Below are 22796 nucleotides of genomic sequence, written 5' to 3'. Positions count from 1 at the left end.
TGGAACCTTAATTCAACGCTGATGACGTATATATAATACATGCTCAATTTTCATGCCCCTCATGCTGGGAAGACTTTTTGACTTGAATTGGATATCTACTTTGACAAAAAGAGCATGCTTCTTAATAAAAGTCGAAATCAGTTAAAAGTCTTTAAAAAGTTTCAGTTGTCATTTCTACTTTCTTAAAATTTGAGCTATGAAAATGTGTTCACTTAATTCCAATCTCATCCGCCATCACCATCGTCAGTTCGTGACCACAAGCACCGCCACCAAACATCTAGGCCCCCATATCACGGAGCACCCACACACCTCTCGTACTACGGCCAGAAAACAAACCCGATCGGTTGATTTGAGTATGATTTCACTTGGTTAAATTAATTGATTTGCTAGTTTTCAGGCGTTCCAGCATGGTGGATAAAATGATTTGGCGAATTCGATTAGCTATTTCGTTCGGAAAATGAGAAGATTGGTTTGGTGGAGAGGCCTTGGATGATTAAACATTGGTGTGCTATTTCGTTCGCGCTTGTGTTGGGTTAAACAGTGCCGTTTGGATTTAAAGATTGAGACGACGTCGTAGGCTTCGGGGTCAAGGTGGGATTGACCACACCACTGTATCATTGCTCAGGTAAAAATAACACTTGAAACGAATGACCGAGGAATTTTTTTTTTTCAAAATTTCTCAAATAACTGAAAATTCCATCCCATTCAATTGTTGCACGGTTTCTTGAGGAAGTGTTGTGATTGCAACAGACTTTGCCACATCCAATCAAATAATCAAATGAATTTTCCCTTTCACTAGCTTCGAGTAAAGAATAAAAACTTTTAAGAATACACATCTTCCTCATCTGCATCTTCATATTTCAATAATAACATTTGAAATAAAGAGCAAACAAGTCTTTTACTCAAATAATTGACAATTCCGTCAAAGTTAATGGTAAAAATTTACTAATTAGAATGTGTGATGATAGTTGTTGAAAGATTAGGGTGTGCGCCAAAATTTTTTAAAACATTTGGGGCAAGCAAAAAATAGCCCAAAAACTAAAATCCTTTATGTATATACTAATATTTTTCAATTAGGGATCTCTGACTTTAAGTAATTAAATAAGAGATAAAATAAATATAAATTTTAATACACTGTATTTTATCATGTAATGTATTAAAATCTAAATTTTTTTATCTTTTAACCGATAATAAAGTCAGGAATTCCTAATTGAAAAATTACTCATTCATATATATATATATATATAATAAATTCATTTAATGTATAGATAAGCTTCTAACCGTGTTTAAGCTTTTGCTTTAAACGGTGCCACCGAAGTTCCACACCGGTCTTCGAGTCACAGAATAAGAGGATCTTGGGAGCCAAAAAGCTATTTTTACCTTTGAGAACAGGAAGGAATAAAACATGCAATTTGCAAGTGCTTTAAAAAAAAAAAAATTCCAAAACCATCTTCTCTCAAGGATACAACAACTTTTCATCTAATAAGTTAAAATATTTACATTAGTTAAAAATATTGTATGCTTCTCATCTAATGTTTTTTCACTTTCCTGTTTCCTATTGGCTATTTCTCTATATTTCATCCTTCCAAGGTGATGTCAAAATGAAGGATTGTTATGTTCAACTCAACCAGATGAGCGAAAAAGCATTTACACCTCAGGTTGCTGTCCAGTCAGTCACCATCCGCTTTAAATTCCAGTTGTTCCTTCACTCTTGCCTTACAAAATTGGAACTAATATGTTGGTCAGTATACTCATGATCAAGATAAGGTGGTCTGGTCAAACAACTCTCAGTTTCAGCTACAATAAGCATGTGAATGGGATATTGTGCCTGTATATGACTGTTCGGGTACTCTTTTAGCCATGTCCGTCAACTGTCAAAGAATTGAACCAATCACCAAATGATTGTCAGATGAACTCTAGAATCGCAATCCAAGAATGTGCAAGATGAAGGATATTTGATGAATGTTCTCTTTTTATATTCCTATGAACAGTCTGCAGTCTTACTCATATCCAACTGTGTCAAGATGTTTGATAAATACACAACCTCTACCTCCATGTATATATGCAATCATATTATGATAAACATTTATATCAATATCAATCATATATACAGTTAAACAAACTAGGTCCCTGCATTCATATGGTTAGTAAGAAAATGTCGGGATTGCATGCAACCCTGGACTTATTGGCATCTAATTTTCTATCCTTCATCCTGATATTTGACCCGTTTTATGTTTCAATCCCCAATGCTGAACCAGGTCGAGCCTATGCCTATCAAAATCAAACTTTGAAGTGACTTCAATCAAATCTACAGAGGGGAACAATAAATTGTGTTGCAGCAATTCTAAATTCAAGCCACAATGCAAGATTTGAACCAACGATCAGGCCTCTCACCTGCGCAGTTAGAGACCTGATTACTTCCTGTGCAGCTTTGTTTTTTTCAGCTTCCTCCTGTGCAATTTGAGTCGTCTCCTTCAACTTTCTTGACGTCCTTTCAAGTTCTACTTCTAGGAATTGTGATTTGCGAGTAAGATCCTCCAACTGCATTCAGAATTTACATCAGTTCAGTCACAATCACTGTGACATTCAAGAAAATTGAAGAGGCAAGCAAACTTTCACATTAGGTTTGGTCAATGTAGTTTGCCTATAATTTCCATATATCATTAAATTTCTTAAGATATAATAGCCTACATACATGGCAGGACGTATTACTTTTGGTTATGTGTGGATTTACCTGCGCTCTTAAAACATCTGGTTCTTGGTTGAAGTTGTCATTTGTTTGTTTTGAGTATTCAAAAATGACTTCTGAATTTGCAAGATCAGTAAAAGAATTCATTGTAATGGAACAAGCAGGACTTGACTTCCTTGATATAGGGGATGGTGCTCGAGAAACCCTCCTTGAGCCAGGAGGAGAAGCAGATATTTTGTTTGACTTAATGAAGTCAGAGTTTGGTTCCCATTGGAATTTTCCATTTAAAGAGGGAGAGGCATGATAACTTTTCCCCTTGGGCTTAGATTGTCCATCGGTAGCCTCTTTGAATGATTCAAAAGATGCAAGTCTCAAAAGTCGTCCAACAGATCTAGAATTCATGTTTTCTTTCTCAGTTACCCTCTTACAGTTCTGAAATAATCCACTAGAATTCCTTGGAATCTGTGAATTTGATCCAGATTCTGAGGTTGTATTCAATTTTATGAAACAATCATCACACACGCGGTAAGGCTTGTTTATCTCCGGAGCCAAAGCAGTTTTCATTGACTTCTTACTGCTGCACAATTTGCAAAAAACTAGCCCACAGTTGTAGCAGTTATGACGCCTCCTTCTGAAATTAAATTGATAACGACAACCAGAACATATGGAATGATCAGCAATAGAAACACCTTTGTGAAGACATATGGCAGCAGTAAAGTTGGAACCACAAACCACACTCTTTACTTGTTTGTCCCTCAAAGCTTCAACAAGTGTAGGAGTTTGTTTGTTTTCATTGTCCCCATGGCCTAACTGACCATTTGCTCCCTTTCCCCAAGTGTAAACCTCAGATTTTGAACTTACAACCGCGATATGATAAGAACCACATGCTATGTCTTCAATATATCTGTGTTTGATGTTTCCTTCAATGCGAGTGGGAAACTTACCAGTGCTTCCTGGACTTCCTAATTGTCCATAATCAGCACTCCCCATTGAAAATACTTGTCCTGTGGCTGTTAAAGCAATAGTGATGCTGTGACCACAGGCTACTTTGCAAAAGCTAATGTCATCTGAAACTTTGACACAAAGTGGAACTACTCTAGGTTCTGCATCACCATGTCCGAGTTGGCCTTCAGCCCCATTCCCCCAGGTGAATAGCTTTTTTGATGAAAGTCCATTGGAACCAGAAGTTTTACCAGCAACTTCAGCAATTGCAGCAGTGTGCCAAACACCACAAGAAGCCATCACCGTTTTTAATTCTTTCAGCGTTTCAACTTCTCTAGGCACACTAGTGCTGCTACGATCTCCATGGCCCAGGGCTCCAAAAGTTCCATCACCAAATGTAAACAACTTCCCTGCCGATGTAATAGCGGCTGTGTGCCAAGGTCCACAGCAGATGGATGATATTTGCAACCCCTCCATCTGACCACTTACTTTTCTGGGGATCCAGTGACTAATTTCGCTAACTTGTCCTAGAAGACCAAGATTGTGAATACCATCACCCCATGTATAAAGATCACCTGAAAATGTTACAGCACAGGTGTGAAATTCCCCACAAGCCACCATATGAATGTTTGATCCATTGAGAGCATCAATGAGCTTCGGATAAGAAACATCAGCTTCCACTCCATGCCCAAGCTTGCCACCAGATCCCTCACCCCAACTAAAGATCTGTCCCTGTTTGGTGACTAACACAGCATGCTTACTCCCACAAGCAATACTTTGGGCATCAAGGACCACAGTTGACTCCAGGACCTTAGGCAAAAGAGCATCCCTCCTGTCAGCAGAAGAAATTTCAACCCCATTGACAGCACCACCCAAAAGCCCATTGCCGAATCCTTCTCCCCAGATGAAAACATCACCCAAACCATCAAAATCTTCATGACAAGATCCCTGGCTGGATGAGCTTACAGCACTGGATAAACTAATTCGAAAGGAATCAGCTGTGGAGCTACGACTATTTGCATCATCTAAACCACCAGAGGCTACAAAGTTGAGGGACTTGGAAACTGACTCAGCTCGAGTATAAGCCTTTGCTGCTGCTGTAAATGATAAAACCTCAGAGAAGGCTTTTCCCAATCTATTCTGTGGAGAATTCTCATGAGCAACCAGAATTGGTTGGGTGTCTCCAGAATCCTGGGACAAGTGAAACACATAGAGAAGATTAACTCAAAGAAAGTAGCAGATAATATGATTTTAACGGACATCATGCAAGAAACCTTGTTGGTTAAGTCACTGCTGATAGATGACACATGAGATGGAGAATTCTTTTGAGTATGGCTACGTGGGCTATCAGATGATATACTATCACTTCTTGATTTGCAGCGGTTATCCTCAGAAATTAAGGCTCTAAGGGCCGTAAACCAGAGCTCAGCTTCGTCCTTGTCCTTGCATATCTGCTCAAGGAACCCAATAATTACAGGTAGTTATAATATTTTTACCACTGCAAGAGAATGTTTGATGTTTTAAAATGAAAAACGTTCATTGGGAAAAAAGAAAAAAATGGAAAAAGAGAAATGAAAGATAAGGTTACATAACTGTAACCCAATTATTTTATATTATCTTCAAGGTGTGAAAAGGGATACTGGATGGGGTAGAAATGTTCCAATCCGAAATTTTAAAGTGCGGGAAAGTCTGGGAAAATGTATAAACCGTGCAATTTAAGTGTTTTAAGTTTTAAGCCTCTAAGACTCCACAGTTTTAAAGCTTTCCCGAATTTTTCCTGTACCTTAAAATCCCAAACCAGAAAACTACTACTGGAGGGGATTCATCAAAAAGAAATATGACAACAAAAAGTATTAATGATCAGTTTTCATCTTAAATTAAATGATTAAGCATAACTCAAATACAATTCCCAACTCTTCCAAGAACCTCTACATTTAGAGTTCAAGTAAAAGAGACAGGAAATCAGAAATAGAGGAAAGTAGAATTCATTCTTTACGCATCTCTCTCTCCATTGCGCACATACACACACGCAGAAACATAGGGGTGCAGACACACACAATACCACTAATGTTCACAGAAATGATTTACAAATAATATGATACTAAGGAAGAAATACAGAAGTGAGAAACTGGTCTAACCTATTTTTCACAAAAGCTGGGACTTGCTTGGGCTGGGATAGGGACGGTGATGGATGTTCAAAAACATAATACAACATGAAAACCCTGTGTCTCTTATTTTTGCTTAATTGACGACTCTGCTTCAATACAAATAATAGGATTTGACAGTTGCAGATAGATGTGTACTCAAGAGAAAACCACCATGACGACAATAAAGTGGACCATTTGAATTTTTATGTCTTGACCAGGATTAATTAATAACTGAATATGAATCATTGAAATTCCAAATGAAAATGTAAGTGGAACATCAATGTACTTTGTTGAAGAAAAAATTTTGTGCTATAGCAAGAGAAGCTAAAGTACCCACCAAATCCAAGGACCTGTTCCTGTATATAAGAGAAAATGATTGATATTCTTTCTCAGGCTGAGGGTATCGCTGAAAAACTGCCTGCAAATGGTACACAACAACGTTTATTAGTTGTTCACGGTTAACACTTATGCTGAAGGTTTAAAGAGGATCTATTGGGGATTTGTAGCTTTCATCCATTAAGTGAGTCACTGTAATTTAAGTTGGAAATGCCCAGGGATGATTATTGATTGCTGGAAAACAAATAAGTTGAATGAGAACCAAGGTTCTTCCTTTAAGGTTCAATCAATTGGTTGCAGATACAGGTAGATGCATGCAGCAAAACCAATATGGTTTTGAAGAAAACACAAATCAAATTGAACCAGAAATACAGAACCTCCAAGGAAAAATGATAACCAGAAATACACTTATAAATGAACCATTTGAGTATGTCTTGAAAATAAATCACACAAAAGAAGAAGACGATGAAGAGGAAGCTTGTAACACAATTGGTCCCTCGTAAAAAAAGAAGAAGATACTGTCTTCATTTCATTTGAAGGAACGCACAAACTTACAGTGCGCTGTCCGGGTATAATCCTTGAAACATGGCTTAATTTTAGTTGTTTTTCCTCCTTGCCAGCGTACCATATCAACAATTTCTCATCCTGAAAAATTGACAGAGGACTTGAGCGTAAAGAAAGAGAATACATGATGATTCAAATGATTCTAACTTGCACATTTATGGACCCCAAATTTAGAATGAGACACTGCTTCAAAACATAAGATAATATACCTAGTAATCAGCTTGATCAAACACATCATGATGCAAACAGCATAATATGGTAATTGACATTTGAAATTTATCATTGAAACACATCATCAACACAATTCAGTGAGAGGAATGCACTGAAGCATAGAAATTGTACTAAAATTTCAAATATGCATGGAAACATACACTAGAAAGCCGGAATGGACAAAATTTAGGCTTTCCTCGACGCCCATACTTCAGCAGATATGTCCCTTTCTTAAGGACTCTAACGGCCTGCAGAGATGAAAAATATATCCATAATTCAAATAAGAAATATATAACATGAGCTAACTTTCCTTGAAGAAAAACTTACCCCAGTTCAAACAGGAAAACCATTAGAAAAATTCATAGGAATAAGACAAGGAATAAATTGAGGGGAAAAGAAAAAAGGTTGTTTATGAATACCGTAAAGCATTGTTGAATCGAACGAAGATAACTAAAGAAAATGTTGAGGAACCATTCTTAAATAATAAATAAACCAATCCAAGATCATTGGCAGACCTTGATGGCAACACAGATGTAAAATGATTTTCGGACTATCAAATGAGGTTATCAATTGCTGGTCCATTAACTATCAGCATTAGCCCCTTGTTTTTCATTAAAAATTGTACTAAGGTTAATAACTGAAATACTAAAAAATGACAAAATCATTCCCAAAAAAAAAAAAAAAAAACTAACATCCAAGAAAACATAATACCTGTTCAGTGTCCCTCTCAACAAGAATATTCTGCTGAAAAGAAGCCATCCAGGTAGCAGAAATATCAAGTCCAGCCAAAGCAAGCGAAACTGAAATTCTAGAAGATAACAAAACGACGCCCGAGTTCTCCCCATATAAAACTTCTCCACAGTTCCACAACCAGAAGTTGAAATATCAAATTCATCTATTCAATCACGAGAGCTTCACAAACATCTTTCCAATCCCCAGCTCAAAAATCCCTCTATTTCATCCAAAATTGCCAATAATGAGAATCTATAGTATTATGCCATCTAGTGAATCTCTTCAAAAAATTTTAATTCAAACCTTCTAACACACATCTAATGAATCCAATTCTTCTACATTACGTTTTTCTTTACAAACAGAAGAATTCGATGCTTTCTTTCTCGGTAATCAAACGGAAAAGTTTTTTTTTTTAAAAAAAAAAAAAGCGCCAGAAATTTAAGGAAACAAGGCAATGTGGATAATATTAACCTGAATTCTAATTAACAAAAACAAATCAGGAATTAGACTGGGGCTTCCGAGAGTCTGTGGTGGATCTCGCTTCTGGATGAATTTACGAGAGAGCGATCGACGGGGCCTAATAAAGAGCTTGCAATTTCAATTAATCATATTATTTCTGATGAGGTTCAGAGCTCGCTTCGTTTGAAATCATAAGATTAATGCAATCATTTCTCAAAATTAACGCGCGCTTCTCTCTCCCCCTTTTTTCCCTCCTCCAGTTCTAACTGTTTATTTATTTATTTATTTTTTATTACCATCTCTCTGGATTTTTCGGAGTTTGAAGATTCTATATTCCAAAATAAACAAAAGAATCCTGATTCGTTTTACTCCACGTCACCAACCGAATCATTTCGTTAGAAATTACAACTATGTCCTCTTCTTTATCTAAATACTCACGTTAATTAGTTTACGTCCTTCCTCTGCCCTGATGTGTAAATGTAACTGAAGCTGCAATGCACTTCCTCTGCGCCGTCGATTTCTGGCATCACGTGGCTCACACATGATGATCATTAATCAGTGTCGTCAATGTAATAAATGTAAGGACATAGGATAAGGGAGCAATACTTAGGCTCCGTTTGGTACAGCTTATTAAATAGAACTTATAACAATAAAGCTTATAGCAGTAGAACTTATACCAATAGAATTTTTGGACAAAAAGTCATTGGGTGTTTGATTGTCAATAAAAAAAATACTTTTGAACCATTAAACTATATAATATTTTTTATATTATATATATTTAAAAAAATTTTATAACCTCTACTCCCAAAAGCTCAGATTTTGGGCTTTTCCTAGTAGAAGTAAATTAGTTTATTTAAGCTAAAAAAACTCTATTAAAAAAATAACCAAACACCATAAAAAATTTTAAAAAGCACTTATACAATTAAATAAGCACTTATGGCTCTTAAATAAGTCATACCAAACAGACTCTTAATCCTCCACGAAACATAAGAAAATTAGTGAAAAAGCAACACAAACTATTATAATTACAGCGTTTAATCTTATACAGCATTCAGTTCTCTTACAAAACCCCAAAATAAAAATAAAAAATAAAAAAAAAAGTCTGCAACACAAGAGGAAAAGTATCCACAACAAAAAGCATTATAGTAACAGTAAAGACGTCTTTTTCATTCTGCTGCCACGCAACTCAACACGGGCCATGAAACTCAATAAACATTGTCATATTCGTAAGTAGAGTGGTCGTAATTCCTCTTCGACTTGTCAGCCTGAAGAACAAGAGAAAAATGATAAGCAAGTGGTGGAAAAATATTGTCTTCAAAGAAAAACCATTGGTTCTATAATATAACACCATCCGATTTGCTTGATGCCAAGTAGAGACAACATGATTTCCTCAATTCCAGAGGATACTTCTTTTTTTTCTCTTTCTTTTAATAAATTTTATCATCAATATACGAGTTTAGGACCTAGTACGTGGAAAATGATTGTCAAAGATGGCATACCCTGTGAATGAGCTTCTCAAAAGCATCTGTCCCATTCTCTTCCATATATTTCTCTGCAGCAGTAAGAATATCATCTGGCCTACTGAAGACATCCTTCTTTCTTGGGACATACCAGATGTTAATAGTCTGAGGGTTGAGAAAGAAAGGTCTCAAATAATGCTCATAAACATATGCAGCACCACTGAATTGCGGGATGACCAGCCAGCAGGTAAAAATCAGCTTTGCATACGACCAAATAGGAATCCTGCCACAAAGGGTTTAGATTAGACTCTATATCTGCTCCTGCTACTCTACAATTGTGAATAAATTAAGAAGCAATTATGTCATAAAGAATCCCTGCAAGATAAGGTGTACCGACCATAATCTAACCACCAAACCTATGAGGCTTGGAGATATTTGAAATCATAGCTTGAACTACAATACTCACATTTTGTTTTTCCCACGACTGAATTAAGAGTAAAGAGTTCTCTAGAATGGCTAAAAGAACAAGCAGGAGATTTTGAGGTGAAATCATGGAAAAACTACATCAATGTGAATCTTTGGATGGCTCCATATGTTTTTCTTTGAATTATTTCTTGGAGAACAGAATAGAATCTACAAGTTTACATAATGCAATAACTGCATCAAGACATCGAGAGAACAAGGATCAATTTATATGTTTTTGGAAAATATATACTTTGATAATGGTAGAAAGGCACATTTTTTGAGAAAATTGCTATTCTGTTAAATTTTGGTCGAATGTATGGGCTCAATAACCAATTTTTCATTAGTTAGTCAACTGAAACAAAGTATTTTTTTTTTTTTTGCCTCACAAATAGATAGCAGTGGTTTTGGAAAAATTGTATGGGTATACACGTGACATTTTTATTTGCTTGGGAAACTCTGTATTTTGTAACAAACTACAGGAGATACTTAAAATAGAACAAGAAAAATCCAAATAAAAAGAAACTAAGCCTCAAATTAAGAATGGAACACATTTAACGGACTTGGCTAAAAAGACAGACAGAGAGATAGATAGGCAAAGAGCAAGATTTTTACCATTCAATGACTTTGGCAAAGGTGAGTTCAACAAGGGTAATCATAGAATAGAGAATCCAGTAAGTAAGCCATTGCCGGTCATCAGTAGGAGACTTGGTCTCAATTGCCCTAACAGAGGCATACCTGAGAAGATGACCCAAATGAAAAAAAACACCCATATTAATCTTAAACAAGGAATAACACAAGTAGCCATCAAAAGGATTGATCGTCTAAACACAGCATAATACATATAAGCAGGAAAGCTAAAACAATAAAATCGAGGTTGCTACAATTTCACTAAAATAAAATGATAAAGAATTAGATGGCGCTCTTACAGAGGATAAACAAGACTGACCACAGGCCTGCAATACAAAAGCCAGAAATTAAATTAGAATATAATCCTTAAAAAGCACAGCATTTACCAAATTAACGCGAATATAAAAAAAAAAATTAAAAAATGCCTGTTTTCAATTGACAATGATTCCGTTTGTACTAGACCAAATTAGTTCGGAGAGAGTTTATCCTAGGCGAAAAAATTTCAACTTTGAGGTTGCCTCACATTAATGTCAAATAGAAGAATCTAGTAGTAAAGGGAAAAAAATAGCGCCATCTAATTGACCTACATAATAAAAACAGGGAAAAAAATTCCATTCACAAGAAAAATCTCCCAAGCAAGAACATCAAATGATATCAGTGAGTTCTATTCACGGTACCCGTTAACGAAAGGTCTTGTTATTGAAACCCTAAAACTGTATTTTTCATTTTCCAGGATTACCGAACCAAATTGTTGAAAAATCTCAAACTTTGAGAAAGAGAAATATGCATACCCAGCAAGAACATCAAAGTTCTTAAGTAAAACTTTTAAGAAGCTTCCAGCCCCAGATCCCATATCTGATCTTCAAAGCGTTTTCCTCGTTTATTTAGCTTGTTCTGATCTCGAAATATTTGCCTAAGTTACAAGCTTTTTTTGGTTTTTCTAGTCAGACTGTGGTTGCTGTTTTCTGTTTAAGAGAGGAAAAGGAAAAGCGGACAAGAGCGCAAAAAGCAGTATAAAATGTTTTTACAAAAGAGCCAAAAGCCGGTTGCGGGATAAATATTGGGTGCTTCGCGGAGTTGTTAAATATGATTAAACGTTAAAGCTGATTTGTCAAGTTCTTGCAACGCAGCCCCTAAACTCCAATTACTTTGTTTTTCGAGAAAAAGGACGAGTAGGGTACAACTGAGTTCCTGATGCAGCAAGTATTCCACCGAGCGCCCAAGCGGTGGGGGTGGGGGTTGGGTTTGGTTCAACAAATAATTTGGGGAATCTCTAAAAGCTAACCCTTTCTTTCAGTGATATCCTTCTCTAGTAGTTTCTAACTTTAAAAAAATTGTAAGACCGATATTTTAACCAACAGTTACTCTTTAATCCCCCGATTTTGTATTTGTGGGGACTGAAAAATGTTATGGTATGTTTATTAAATAAGAATCAAATTAATTTTGAATCAGAATTGATAGAAATGAAAATAAAAATAAAAATAAAAATAAATTATTTACTTAAAATATAAGAATCTGAATGAACTAAACCGCCGTTAACCCATTTACTTTATTTTCGAATCAAAATAGATTATTTAAGTTATTAAAATACCCTTAATTATTATTATTATTATTAGTCGACAAGGAGCGAGGCTGGCGATCTACATCACGTGCGAAGGTGATGCTCGACAATCGACTACGCTGCATTCAACTACCAGCATGCGACGGTCATGACTACTACTTTTCGTCAACTACAAATCAATCCCGCAAAAATCCAATCATGTTCGGTTTTTTTTTTTTTTTCTAAATTGAGGACAAATAGACATTTTTTATTTTATTGAGAGGTAAAATAATTTGACCTAGAAAGTGGGATTTCTAACCCTCTTGAAATTTAGAATCAACCTCGTATTCCCCATTCCAAATCCCAAAATAAGATGAGCCCTATAATTCCGATTCCCAGCTCTACTTTATGAAATAAATATTAGCATTCTGATTTCCTAATTCAAAAAATAAATGCACCATTAACTCCTCAGAAGCAGCTACCTAACCTAAGTAGTAAGTATTGCTTCATTAAAAAACTTGAAGTCTTGAACCGCTATTACTTAAAAAAGAAAAAAAGGAAATTGAAAATTCGATTGTGTTATTTACATCTTTCAAGTTTCAACTGTTTCAGTATCCAATCCTAAAATGTGTAGTTTTCATATTGTACCAAAATCGTTAGTTTATATTGGTTACCAACCATCATCTACCAAACGCCAAGCATCAAAATCAACCGATGCACATCAAAAACACTATAACAACCATCATCATCCATCAAAATATACAAACTCCGCCAATTAACTAAAAACAAGGTAAGGAGCTACAAGGTTTAAGCTTATTTGTTTCTATCAGCATTTTCCCTAGTACTAGAAACGTTCTCCCCAAGAAGTTGGGAAGGCCAGGAATCTGCAGGGTTGGGATACCTAGCATGCGGTTTGCTTACATTTGAGGCGGGTTTAGATGTGAGTTGAGCAACATCAGATGCTGAATAAGCTTGAAGGTCAGAATGGATGGGGACGACAAGGACAGCAGGCGCTTGAGATAGTGTTGGTTCTACAGCAGCAGGAAATCCATAGCTATCTCCCGGGAAATGTGAAGACAATTCTGGTTGCTGAAATTCAGGAGGTATATTCAAGTCAGGTTTAGATTGTACCACCCTTGCATGTAGTTCGCTTTGCAGAACTTCAATTTGAGATTCAAGAGAAGAATTTTCCTCCTTCAATTCATTCTTCTCAATGGTGACCTGTAAAAATTTCATCCAACTTAAATAAATTGTAGCCGAAGGGAATAAACTAAATCACATAAACCAGCAGACAAAATATCATATAGCATATTCAAATTGGAGAACTGCTGGTATTGCGGGATGCATATTAGTAGGAAGACTATTTAGTAAAGAAGCTACAAAATTAAGTCCAGCGGCCTTACGTAGTGAGATTCAGACAAGAGAGATGCATTCTCCTTATTTAGTGACTCAATCTGGCTAAACAAGTCCTTCAATAGTCTAGCTGCTTCATTCAACACACAGGCCTTTCCATTGTTTGGCTGATTCACTTCTGTACAAGGGATGTCCTTAATTAAGATAATTCAAAGGATTGGTTTATAAAACCAATAAAAAGGTGACATATTAAGGAGAAACAGGTTTGAACTTCAGACAATTTTGTTGACACAGTATGGAGAAGGATGGCAAAGAAGCCAATTAAAGAGTCCTAAATTACCAACAGCATTGGCAAGATCAAGAAAGAGATCATTCAAATGCTCGCGCTTCAGTTTCTCCCTCTCAGCCTTGTGAACTCGTTTAGGAACTCTGCTCTTATTCTTTTTGGTCGGACAATGCCTGCACAATAAAACAGCTTTCAGACATCCAAGTTAGTTAAAAAAAGATTTTTTATGCAACTCCACTATCCAAGTGAAACCACTTCAATATTTCCAGGCATTTAATAAACTAAAGAACTCAATTTGCTTATTGCTTAAGGTGGACGTGGACACTCCTAGAGAAGTATTTACATCAAACTTTCATTGAAGTTTCAAGCATTTTTTTCCCAGAGATACCTAGCCTTCTGCTGGTGCCATGAAATTGTGTTTCTTTCCGTTTGCTTTGTTAATCTATACACAGCATTACACAGGTACCAATGTCATCGTCCTACACTAACTGCACAAGCAGATCTCTCATATGTTACTAACTAGCCAATTAGAAGAATGTCAGCATTTTGCAGCTTGCACCAGTTTCACATCGTGAGCTCTTAACAAAGGTCATACAAGTTTTACGCTACATTTAGTCATGAACATTGAACGTCACATGATTAGAAGCTATGAAGAAATATCAAAAATCAAAGGCAAAATCTTTCATCACTAACCCATCTACTGATGCATCCACCACCATGACGTTGACCTCTTCATCCAAGGAAGCAGAAGACTCAGAACCCATGCCTGTCTCAAATGAGTTTGAGATTTGAATCCCTGTGCAAAATCCTCTGAAATGACCAAAAAAATATCAACTCAATTGAACCTTTCCTGTCCATTTTAAAGAAACAAACAACCCAAATCTACAAAGTAGCCACTACTTGAAATTCATTCAAGAAAACCCATGATTGTAGTGATTTCGAATCTGCTGTTGAATAACAAAGAAAAACTGCTATCACCAACATGTTGTTTAATAAAGACCACAACTTAGTTTATTACCAGCATCAAACATGTGATCCAAAAACTGTAAATCTAATTCATATTAAACAAAATGGTAAATATAAGCACTTTCTAAAACTATCAGATTTATAGAACAGAAGAGAGTGCTTGCATTCAGTATTCGTCATCTAATCTAATTTCCAAAACACTTAAAAAAGAATCTGGAGCAGGACTCTTCGTTGATCTTGATTTTATAATTAACATAAAATTGTTACAAGTTGTTGTTCTCTTCTTATATTTCCTGCAGCTTTCATCAGTTTCTTAGCAACCAATCAGGCACAATCACAAATGAAATACAGAAATTGCAAACAAAGAAACCCTGCATCACAACAAAATTATAGCAACAGCTGTAAGATAAACTGCTTACCGGGTAACGCTAAAATGAAAGTTGATTTTTTTTTTTTAGAAAAAAAAAAAAACAACCTTATAAGAACAGGAGTTATCGAAGCTTGAATTTGAGAAAATTAATAAGGTGTTTAGGAATTGGGAGCAATAAAAATTGGGGGCGTTGGACAACAAGACTTGGATTGGATTGTGGAAAGGGGTCGACTGTCGAGTGCGTGCGTGGCGGGAGAGTACCATACACAGGATGGCGCGTGTCGACCACCTGCCACTTAGTTCATTGAACTACTACACGTGAGCCCGACACGTGCCTATTTGTTTTCTTTAGTTTATTCCCGATGCGTGTCCGCCAAATTCCAAATTGCCAAGGACCCACGCCATTCGCTTCTCTCATTCATTAGTGCTTCACACGTCACACACGTTACGTTTTCCCACCACCCCACCGCCTATCGTTCGTTTGTTTGCACTGCGCTAATGAAACCCAACGAATAAAATTAAAATTCATTCATTTTAATGGGCTAATGATATAATTTATTAATTTTTTTAATTACAATTAACTTATTAATTAAAGGAAAGGAATCAACCATCAAGGAATCATAAAAGGCCACTTTTAGGTTACCTGTTACAACTGCAGCATTGTTGTTAGTATGATAAGCAAATGGGGAGTGTGCATGTTGATATTGAATCAACTCTGGGTCTGGAGCAAAAGCGTGTAGCACCCACGGGGAGACGTGCGTGATTTTGAAAGTGAAAAGAAATAAGTCTTCCGAAAGCAGCGCTTAATCCACAGAGAGGCGTGTGCCAACCGCGGAGATTCTCATATATCTTATGTATGGAATGGCAATGTAACGTATGCATCTTCCGTACTCTTAAATATTATTGTGCCAAAAAAAAAAAGATTTATTTCTTTCAGGAATTTATTGCACAAATGATTAATAAAAGAAATCTATAAAGGTGACTAACTGAGACACATCATACAAATTACAAAGCGTGAGACGTGGGAATCTTATTACCATGAGCATACATTAGATGACGAGAGTTCATTTTCGTTTTCAAAAAAGTAAAACAAAATATTTGATGATGAGTTGTAGTCTTGAGAAGAGTCTTGATCAAATTTGTATTTTACTGATGTTTGGAATTTCAGACGCTTGAACATTCCAGGGGGAACTTGCGAACCTTCATTCTTCCATCCAAGGCAAGGGCCAATACATCGTACTCTTCAACATACCAGAGTTCAGACACCACAGCCTCCTATATACACATGTGAGATGCCATCACCGTAAGCTGTATGATTTATGGAAGATAAATGAAACATGGTAAATACAGAAAAAGGAACTGGAAAGCAAGCAGGTTAATGGAGTAATTCTTCCATATAGGTCTAAATCAACTTTCAGCTTTCAGTTCCCAATTTTTGCAAGTGCCAAAAAAATGCATTAATTGAGGATACAGCAACCCTAGAAAATACAGTTTCATAATTACAATAAACTACATTCTTTCGAAAGTCCATCCTTCGGCACACCCAAAACCAACCAGCTACTGAGAATAGGTGGACAGCGGTAGCATACTTAAGTAAATACTTACCTCAGATCCACGGATTTGATTGTTTAGACTTTCTACTAGCTCATGTAAGAAACGGAGTTGATGAGGCCCCTGCATATGATGCGGTACAAGTGTGAATCAGAAAATCCTATTAGATGCAAGAACAAAAACAAGCATAACATCCAAAGACGAGACAAGATGATGTTTGCTATCCCCTTATTGTTGAATGATCCTAATCATCTTGGTGTGTTCCGAAAATGATTTATATACTTGGTCTAAGAATAGCAATCTTTCTCTTAGCTGCAACTGTTTACGCATATATTAGACAAGGAATTCAAATTAGATTTGGCAGAGTATAGATAGCACTTATTCACACACTTCATTAACAGCTAGCTCCAAATGTTACTGCTTCACAAGTCACACAAGAGCTATTCACTGTTTCCCAGGTTGCAAATTATGAAAATCCCAGGGGATGTCAATCAGAGAGATCTATCCGTTACAACTGACAGTCAAAAACTGAAGGATGCTATAATAGTTCTACCGTGGGTGAAGCTCTAGGGTGACCCAGAAGCCTTGCGAATGATGTGTGAAGAATGGCAGGATCGTACTGCAGCAGAAAGCAGATATGTTAGCGCCTTGAACAAAGCAGTTTTGCAGGAAGCAACAGATTTCAAACTAATTGGTTCCATAGCAATGTTCATCTAGGAATTATCTAGTGACAATCTGCCAATAGCACTTTATAAAAGACAAGATGAATTCCTTACTGCCAATAGCACTTTATAAAAGACAAGATGAATTCCTTACTAACTGCTTCTCGGGTGCATTTGGGAGTGCAGTTCTCAGCTTAGCACGAATGGTCATAGGATCAGTACCAGAGATCACCTACACACCCACCCAAAAAAAAAAAAGGAACTAAAATGAACTGTTGATCCAACATGTCATATGATAATTTCCAGATCTAGATAGTAACCTGCCAGCAACCCAGAAGCACACCAGTGGAAGTTAAAATCACCCTGTCTAGCACAATTTTTAGAGGACAAAGATCCTCTGCCACAGCTCTAACCGCAGTTGCTTCAGCTTCAATCTGACAAAACGGGAAAGGGTTCCAAGTGTAGATCAAAGTACTTACAAGAAGTACTGAATTCTAAAATATATGTCTACATTAGTTCAAACTTCAAACAAGTAATGTACCTCATCTTCAGTGGCAGGAACTGGCGAAATATGATGCGAGGCATGAAACATGCTAAAATGGTACAAACTAGAATTCTGAAACCAGATCACTAACAAAGGCATACGTAAGCAAACCAAAAATGAGAAAAAGTGGATTAGGGAATTTCACTTTCTCAAACATAAGAGAGGTTAAACAACAATAAAAGAGTGATCCTCTTAGTATTTGAGGAACAATCAAATTAACTCACTGAACTTTACAGAAAAAGTTGCAATTTAAACAGATAGTATATATCAGCTTACCTTTGTCAAAGTGTGGACTGAATATACGTTTTACAGCATCTCTGCGAGGGAAGGGGAAAAAAAAAGCTTACCCACCAGATTTTCACAATGAAGCAAGAAATTATAAAAAATAAATTCGGAAAATCATTTCAAAGACGCCCGGGTCGGGACAACTAGTGTAGAAGAGGAAGTATGTGTTCTTTTCTTAATCCAGACATACTAAATGGATATCTAATTCTGAAACGTGGAACTCAATTTCATGTCATATAAAGATAAATTTAAATCAATTTTCTCAATGCAAACAACAGTTTTCAAGAAAATAACTGATGTTTTTCTTCCCTTTCAAGTGATTAAGGTTATATATCTGCTGAATCACAATGTGTGGGCCAAGAAATATGAGAGAAAAAAAATGATCCTTACGAGATGGGGACCGAGTATTTCGGGCTGAGATACAAAACATTAGCTCGAACAGGGGGATTTGCTGCCTGAGCGAAAGAAGACAAGTGCATCACTAACTTATAATGTATCAAGAAGTACCATATGAATGAAGGCGCATGTCATCAAATACAGTCATATGTTACCTTATGTACAGGCGTTACAGCTCCATCCTTGAGAGTAAAGATGTCAGAAAGCAACAATGATTGAGAGGTTTCACCCTGCTTAAGGAAAGCCGCTCCGTGATCATCCAAATCCCTTGCCATCTTATCATACAGTCTTGCCCTTCGCTCCCCATTTGGAATATGAGAATGTGATGTAATCCCTCCTAAATTTATCGTCATAATACCAACTTAGTGCACACAAGCAATCGTCAATTGAACTCCTTGATATCCACTCGAAATTAAACAAAGAGTAAAAACACTAGTTTAAAAGCGATCTTGAATTATGCATAACCATACCATTTGGTGGAGCTAACAAATACAATTAAGGATTAACAAACAAATAAAACATATAAACCCATTACAAATCAGTCACTGCAGCATCTAAAACGAGAAATAGTGAATTAGAAAGAGGAGAAAACATTTACCCGAAGAAGGGTAGTTTTGGGAAGAATTTTGGAGGGCCATGTGGAAGAAAGAATAGAACAAGACGAAAGAGATGAACCAGATTAAAGTTACAGTCTTGGTATGACTCCACCAGTGGCAGCGTGTTGAAATTCTTGCAGATGCAGTCTCCATTTTATTTTATGACTTCTGGGTAATTTAATTGTGGCTTCAGAATCGGCGATTAGTGGTGACCATTCTCGTTGTACCATGTTTTGCGTGCAACTCGAGGCTGAAATTTGAACGCATCGGTCTCGATTTTACAAATTACAACACAATTCACACGACACGGGTAGGGACTATGGACTTCCACTTTCCAAATCCAAACCTCCTACTTTTGTCCGTAAAGGGACACAACAGCAGCCCACCCTTCTTTTTTTTTTTTTTTTTTTTTAACTTTTAACTAATTTCCCAATTAGAGAACTCCACATTTGTTCTCTTCTTTCACCTTCTTTTTTTCCCCCCTTCTTCTGGAGCATTCTCTTTTTTTTTTCCTTAATTAAAATGACCTGTGCATTATATAATATTTAATTATTTATTTAGTCAATTCCCTTGTTTTCTTTTTTAATGAATTTCAAAATGACAATTAAACTTCCAGATGAATGGCTATTTGCGCTCCCAATGAAGAGCTCTCTGATGGCGCACATTCATCACATGATACATGTTATTTATTTTTAACAATTGAATTGATAGTTTCATCACAATCCACTCTTTAGTGGAATAGTAAATGCTGGATACTTTACTTATTCATCTACTTTTCAAACTGAAAGCAGGTTTCATATTAAGTTGTATAAATAACTTATATTTGGCAATTTTTTTATGATGGTACATTTATGATGGGGACTAAAGAGAGGTGATGATACATATAGGTTATCACTAATTAATAATAAATAAACCAGACAATTTTCTCTCTCCAGCATTAATTGACATGTTGTGGAAGTACTATGACATGGGAGATTTGAGAAGGAAGGTATGAAAGTCGAATGAAAATCAAAGCTGGAGTGAGAAATTTTATTGATTTATTAGTAATTATTGATAATCCATGCTCATTAATCATCATATCTTTTTAATCTCCGCCAGCCATAGGGTGCCGCTAATGAGATTGTAAACGAGTTGTCCCCATGGCTTTATGGGCTGAAAGGGCCAGATCCAGACCAAAAAGTGACAGTGATGAAGAGCACTGAGCACCAACACTTGCATAATTCCCAAGGAAAACGACCCCAAAAAAGAAATGAAAAAAAAAAAGGATCTCGATGGATGGACATGAACTCTCTCATCAATTCATCCAATGTACTGCCATATCGAATAAATCTTCAGTGTTCTGTAAGGTGAAGCTCCTTAAATCGATGCAGTTGGAAGTTTAGTTTGTGCCTGGATTATGAAATATAATTTCAATTCACCAACTGTGTTAGCCATGAATCAGCTTAGAGAATAAGATACTCTCAGGTCTCATATATATATTGTAATATTGATGGAATTTGAAAGTGTGTCTTGCTCCACTCAAGTATCCATATGCTAGCTTGGGTTACTTAATTGGTACCCAACACGACACCTGCGAAGATACATAGACAACAAAGGCTAGCATCGCTTTTTGCATTAACTTTAAAACTGTGCATGACAGTACAGTGTTAGATCATGTGCAAAAGCTCTTCACTCTGGTCTTCTGAGGTGTAACTAAACATGTTTCATCTTTGTAAACTTTACATTCCATACATGCACGCTCACGCTCATTATATCCTTCATCAAGGCAAGGCAATGAAAATCAAAACAAGAGAGCCATTAGCTTATTTTCTTAAATGTTAACGACCAAGTTTGGTTTCTGAGTTTAATGTCTAGATAGTTAACTCTTTATGATAGAAAATATCTCCATGAAAATGTCAGCAAAAGTTGAAGCAGGGTTCTCGTACACTTAAAAAAAAATTAGTGGGTCTAGACTCTAGAGTCCTAATTACTGATTCTACGCTATTGCTAACCACCAGCTAGCAGCAGCTGCACTGTGAAATGGCAGCAGGTAGGCACATGTTTTATGTACCAATATCAATTTATATCACCATAATCAACACAAATCTAGCGCGATTATTAGATATCCGGGGCCCAAAATCAAGAGTTCAAAGTTCCCATTATCAGATAATAGTATCTATTAGGCAACAAAACGCAACATTATTTCTCCAGGATCGAAACCCACTTGTTTGTCAAGAACCTCCCTGTGTGTGCGCGCGCGCGCACCTTAGATGGTCTAATCATGCTTGCTATTTTTTGAGATACAAGATTTGCCCTTGCGGGACCAATTTTGTTGTACTCATTTGGGTTCATGTCCATGTGCAATGTGCGTACGAGCCAGACCATTTCAATTTCTGTGATGATGGTGAGACACCCTTTTCCCCAAACATACACTTAAAGCTATTAAATGCCAAAACATGTGCCATTAAATTGTATTAACAACTTAAGGTTATGTTTGGAAGTTAGGGCTATGTGTGGAATTAGATTAAATATCTGTCTTATGTTTGGCAACTTTCCTCGCATTAGATTAGGTGACTAAATTCAAATTTAACTATTAAATCATGGGATTAACAATTCCAGTTCATTCATAAAGAGTTGTTACTTTTATTTAAATATAATTTAACATTGTCCAATCTAATATTGTACCAAACATAAGGTAGTATTGTATAATTCAACCTAATCCAATCTAATTTAATCGAATTTTTTTTTTATAATATTTAGTCCAATCTAATTCCCACCTAAGGGTTTTTGATATAGTAAAGGCATGTTAAAAAGTGAAAGTATTTCTAAATATTCTAATGCAGATTTGTTAGTCCATATTTGAATTTGAAAGTGACAAATTAATGAGGGAAAATATGTAGCGTAAGTTCTGGAATTTCCATCTTCAGAGACGAAGTAAGAACATTGCATGATTAGGGGCGAATAACGGTAAATGTCATTATCTTCTTACCCTATTATATTTCTTCGTTAGCACTATTCTTGGACAATTCAAGGCAAGAAACTCGTATCCCATTCAAGTCTCGTGCGCGACCAGTCGGATATTTCTTTGCCAGGTGTCTCACTGTCGGTGATGTTACGAAATTATCATCTTGTCCTTTAATTAAATCATTTTATTCACCAATTTTAATTTTTTTAAATTTTTTGGAATCACTAATTGGGCATGATCAAAAGAGGGATTCATTCTTCAACTTATTTTGAAGTTTTTTTTTTTTAATGGAAAAGAATCAAAATCCCTTCTTTCTTCCTTCCTCTTTGATTGGCAAGATTAATCATTTTTTTCACATTTTAAAACATATCAGAATCTTATTAGTGCTAAGACTACTCGTTGAATTTTCATTTCAGAATCAATATTAAAGTATGTTTATTTATTTTTTAACTAGATTACAAAAAAGGCTGAATTGCTCACCAAAAGTTAATAAGCATCACATGAGTTTTAAGATATGGAAAGGAAATGATCAATCTGGTCAATATAGGAGAGGAATTTCGGCCATGTTCCCCTTCTTGAGTGGGTGCAAAAGTGGGATCGATGAGTACATACAATTAAAGAATGAAATTTTTAGAAAATAAAATATCCTTGAGCTTCAAAGGAAAGCATCAT

The 22796-nt window shown here is 36.1% G+C and overlaps 4 protein-coding genes across 10 annotated transcripts; all 4 read right to left on the bottom strand.

The window, feature by feature from the left end:
- Window positions 1-1653: 1653 nt before the first annotated feature.
- LOC18047362 (PH, RCC1 and FYVE domains-containing protein 1) lies at window positions 1654-8113 on the bottom strand. Of its 4 annotated transcripts, XM_024188359.1 has the most exons (9): window positions 8092-8113; window positions 7600-7840; window positions 7050-7136; window positions 6670-6759; window positions 6116-6196; window positions 4906-5082; window positions 2735-4822; window positions 2395-2541; window positions 1654-1871 (listed from the first exon to the last, which is right to left on the bottom strand). In XM_024188359.1, the coding sequence occupies exons 2-9, from the start codon at window positions 7645-7647 to the stop codon at window positions 1794-1796; spliced, it is 2796 nt and encodes a 931-aa protein (XP_024044127.1). In that variant the 5' UTR covers window positions 7648-7840; window positions 8092-8113; the 3' UTR covers window positions 1654-1793. The 4 variants fall into 4 exon arrangements, with proteins under 4 accessions (XP_024044127.1, XP_024044125.1, XP_024044128.1 ...); XM_024188357.1 differs by lacking the exon at window positions 1654-1871 and having other exon boundaries at window positions 2297-2541; XM_024188360.1 differs by lacking the exons at window positions 1654-1871; window positions 7050-7136 and having other exon boundaries at window positions 2297-2541.
- Window positions 8114-9074: 961 nt separating this feature from the next.
- LOC18047361 (HVA22-like protein a) lies at window positions 9075-11833 on the bottom strand. 2 transcript variants are annotated; one of them, XM_006439549.2, is made up of 5 exons: window positions 11423-11833; window positions 10931-10957; window positions 10617-10739; window positions 9579-9822; window positions 9075-9344 (listed from the first exon to the last, which is right to left on the bottom strand). In XM_006439549.2, exons 1-5 carry the CDS (start codon window positions 11482-11484, stop codon window positions 9285-9287), a joined length of 516 nt encoding a protein of 171 aa, XP_006439612.1. In that variant the 5' UTR covers window positions 11485-11833; the 3' UTR covers window positions 9075-9284. The 2 variants fall into 2 exon arrangements, with proteins under 2 accessions (XP_006439612.1, XP_024045722.1); XM_024189954.1 differs by lacking the exon at window positions 10931-10957.
- A 952-nt stretch (window positions 11834-12785) lies between these two features.
- On the bottom strand, window positions 12786-15617 carry LOC18048120 (transcription factor bHLH47). Of its 2 annotated transcripts, none has more exons than XM_024187997.1 (5): window positions 15196-15617; window positions 14504-14620; window positions 13865-13983; window positions 13575-13699; window positions 12786-13392 (listed from the first exon to the last, which is right to left on the bottom strand). In XM_024187997.1, the coding sequence occupies exons 2-5, from the start codon at window positions 14572-14574 to the stop codon at window positions 12985-12987; spliced, it is 723 nt and encodes a 240-aa protein (XP_024043765.1). In that variant the 5' UTR covers window positions 14575-14620; window positions 15196-15617; the 3' UTR covers window positions 12786-12984. The 2 variants fall into 2 exon arrangements, with proteins under 2 accessions (XP_024043765.1, XP_006439610.1); XM_006439547.2 differs by having other exon boundaries at window positions 13575-13702; window positions 15196-15614.
- A 485-nt stretch (window positions 15618-16102) lies between these two features.
- On the bottom strand, window positions 16103-19572 carry LOC18048119. Of its 2 annotated transcripts, none has more exons than XM_006439544.2 (10): window positions 19183-19572; window positions 18740-18921; window positions 18579-18643; window positions 18180-18220; window positions 17901-17989; window positions 17680-17793; window positions 17514-17591; window positions 17251-17316; window positions 16752-16820; window positions 16103-16421 (listed from the first exon to the last, which is right to left on the bottom strand). In XM_006439544.2, exons 1-10 carry the CDS (start codon window positions 19331-19333, stop codon window positions 16311-16313), a joined length of 966 nt encoding a protein of 321 aa, XP_006439607.1. In that variant the 5' UTR covers window positions 19334-19572; the 3' UTR covers window positions 16103-16310. The 2 variants fall into 2 exon arrangements, with proteins under 2 accessions (XP_006439607.1, XP_024043763.1); XM_024187995.1 differs by having other exon boundaries at window positions 16103-16418.
- Between the last annotated feature and the right edge of the window lie 3224 nt (window positions 19573-22796).

The sequence above is a fragment of the Citrus clementina genome, unplaced genomic scaffold (assembly GCF_000493195.1).
Source record: "Citrus clementina cultivar Clemenules unplaced genomic scaffold, Citrus_clementina_v1.0 scaffold_3, whole genome shotgun sequence".
NCBI classification, from domain to species: domain Eukaryota; kingdom Viridiplantae; phylum Streptophyta; class Magnoliopsida; order Sapindales; family Rutaceae; genus Citrus; species Citrus x clementina.
The sequence above is the reverse complement of the archived record's forward strand: the minus strand, read 5'-3'. Positions and strand labels throughout refer to the sequence as shown.

Excerpts from the sequence above, each read along its gene's own strand:
- LOC18047362 (XM_024188357.1), bottom strand. The coding sequence starts at position 7,647 with ATGGCTTCTTTTCAGCAGAATATTCTTGTTGAGAGGGACACTGAACAG. Across the intron at positions 7,137-7,599 it reads TTGAGAGGGACACTGAACAG|GCCGTTAGAGTCCTTAAGAA; the intron begins GTATTATGTTTT and ends TCATCTCTGCAG. Across the intron at positions 2,542-2,734 it reads CAGATGTTTTAAGAGCGCAG|TTGGAGGATCTTACTCGCAA; the intron begins GTAAATCCACAC and ends TTCTGAATGCAG.
- LOC18047361 (XM_006439549.2), bottom strand. The coding sequence starts at position 11,484 with ATGGGATCTGGGGCTGGAAGCTTCTTAAAAGTTTTACTTAAGAACTTT. Across the intron at positions 10,958-11,422 it reads AACTTTGATGTTCTTGCTGG|GCCTGTGGTCAGTCTTGTTT; the intron begins GTATGCATATTT and ends TTTGTATTGCAG. Across the intron at positions 9,823-10,616 it reads TTTGCCAAAGTCATTGAATG|GATTCCTATTTGGTCGTATG; the intron begins GTAAAAATCTTG and ends CCTTTGTGGCAG.
- LOC18048120 (XM_006439547.2), bottom strand. The coding sequence starts at position 14,574 with ATGGGTTCTGAGTCTTCTGCTTCCTTGGATGAAGAGGTCAACGTCATG. Across the intron at positions 13,984-14,503 it reads GTGGATGCATCAGTAGATGG|GCATTGTCCGACCAAAAAGA; the intron begins GTTAGTGATGAA and ends TTTATTGTGCAG. Across the intron at positions 13,393-13,574 it reads TCTTGTCTGAATCTCACTAC|GTCACCATTGAGAAGAATGA; the intron begins GTAAGGCCGCTG and ends AAATTTTTACAG.
- LOC18048119 (XM_006439544.2), bottom strand. The coding sequence starts at position 19,333 with ATGGAGACTGCATCTGCAAGAATTTCAACACGCTGCCACTGGTGGAGT. Across the intron at positions 18,644-18,739 it reads CTGTAACGCCTGTACATAAG|GCAGCAAATCCCCCTGTTCG; the intron begins GTAACATATGAC and ends TCTTTCGCTCAG. Across the intron at positions 17,592-17,679 it reads TGCTTCTGGGTTGCTGGCAG|GTGATCTCTGGTACTGATCC; the intron begins GTTACTATCTAG and ends GTGGGTGTGTAG.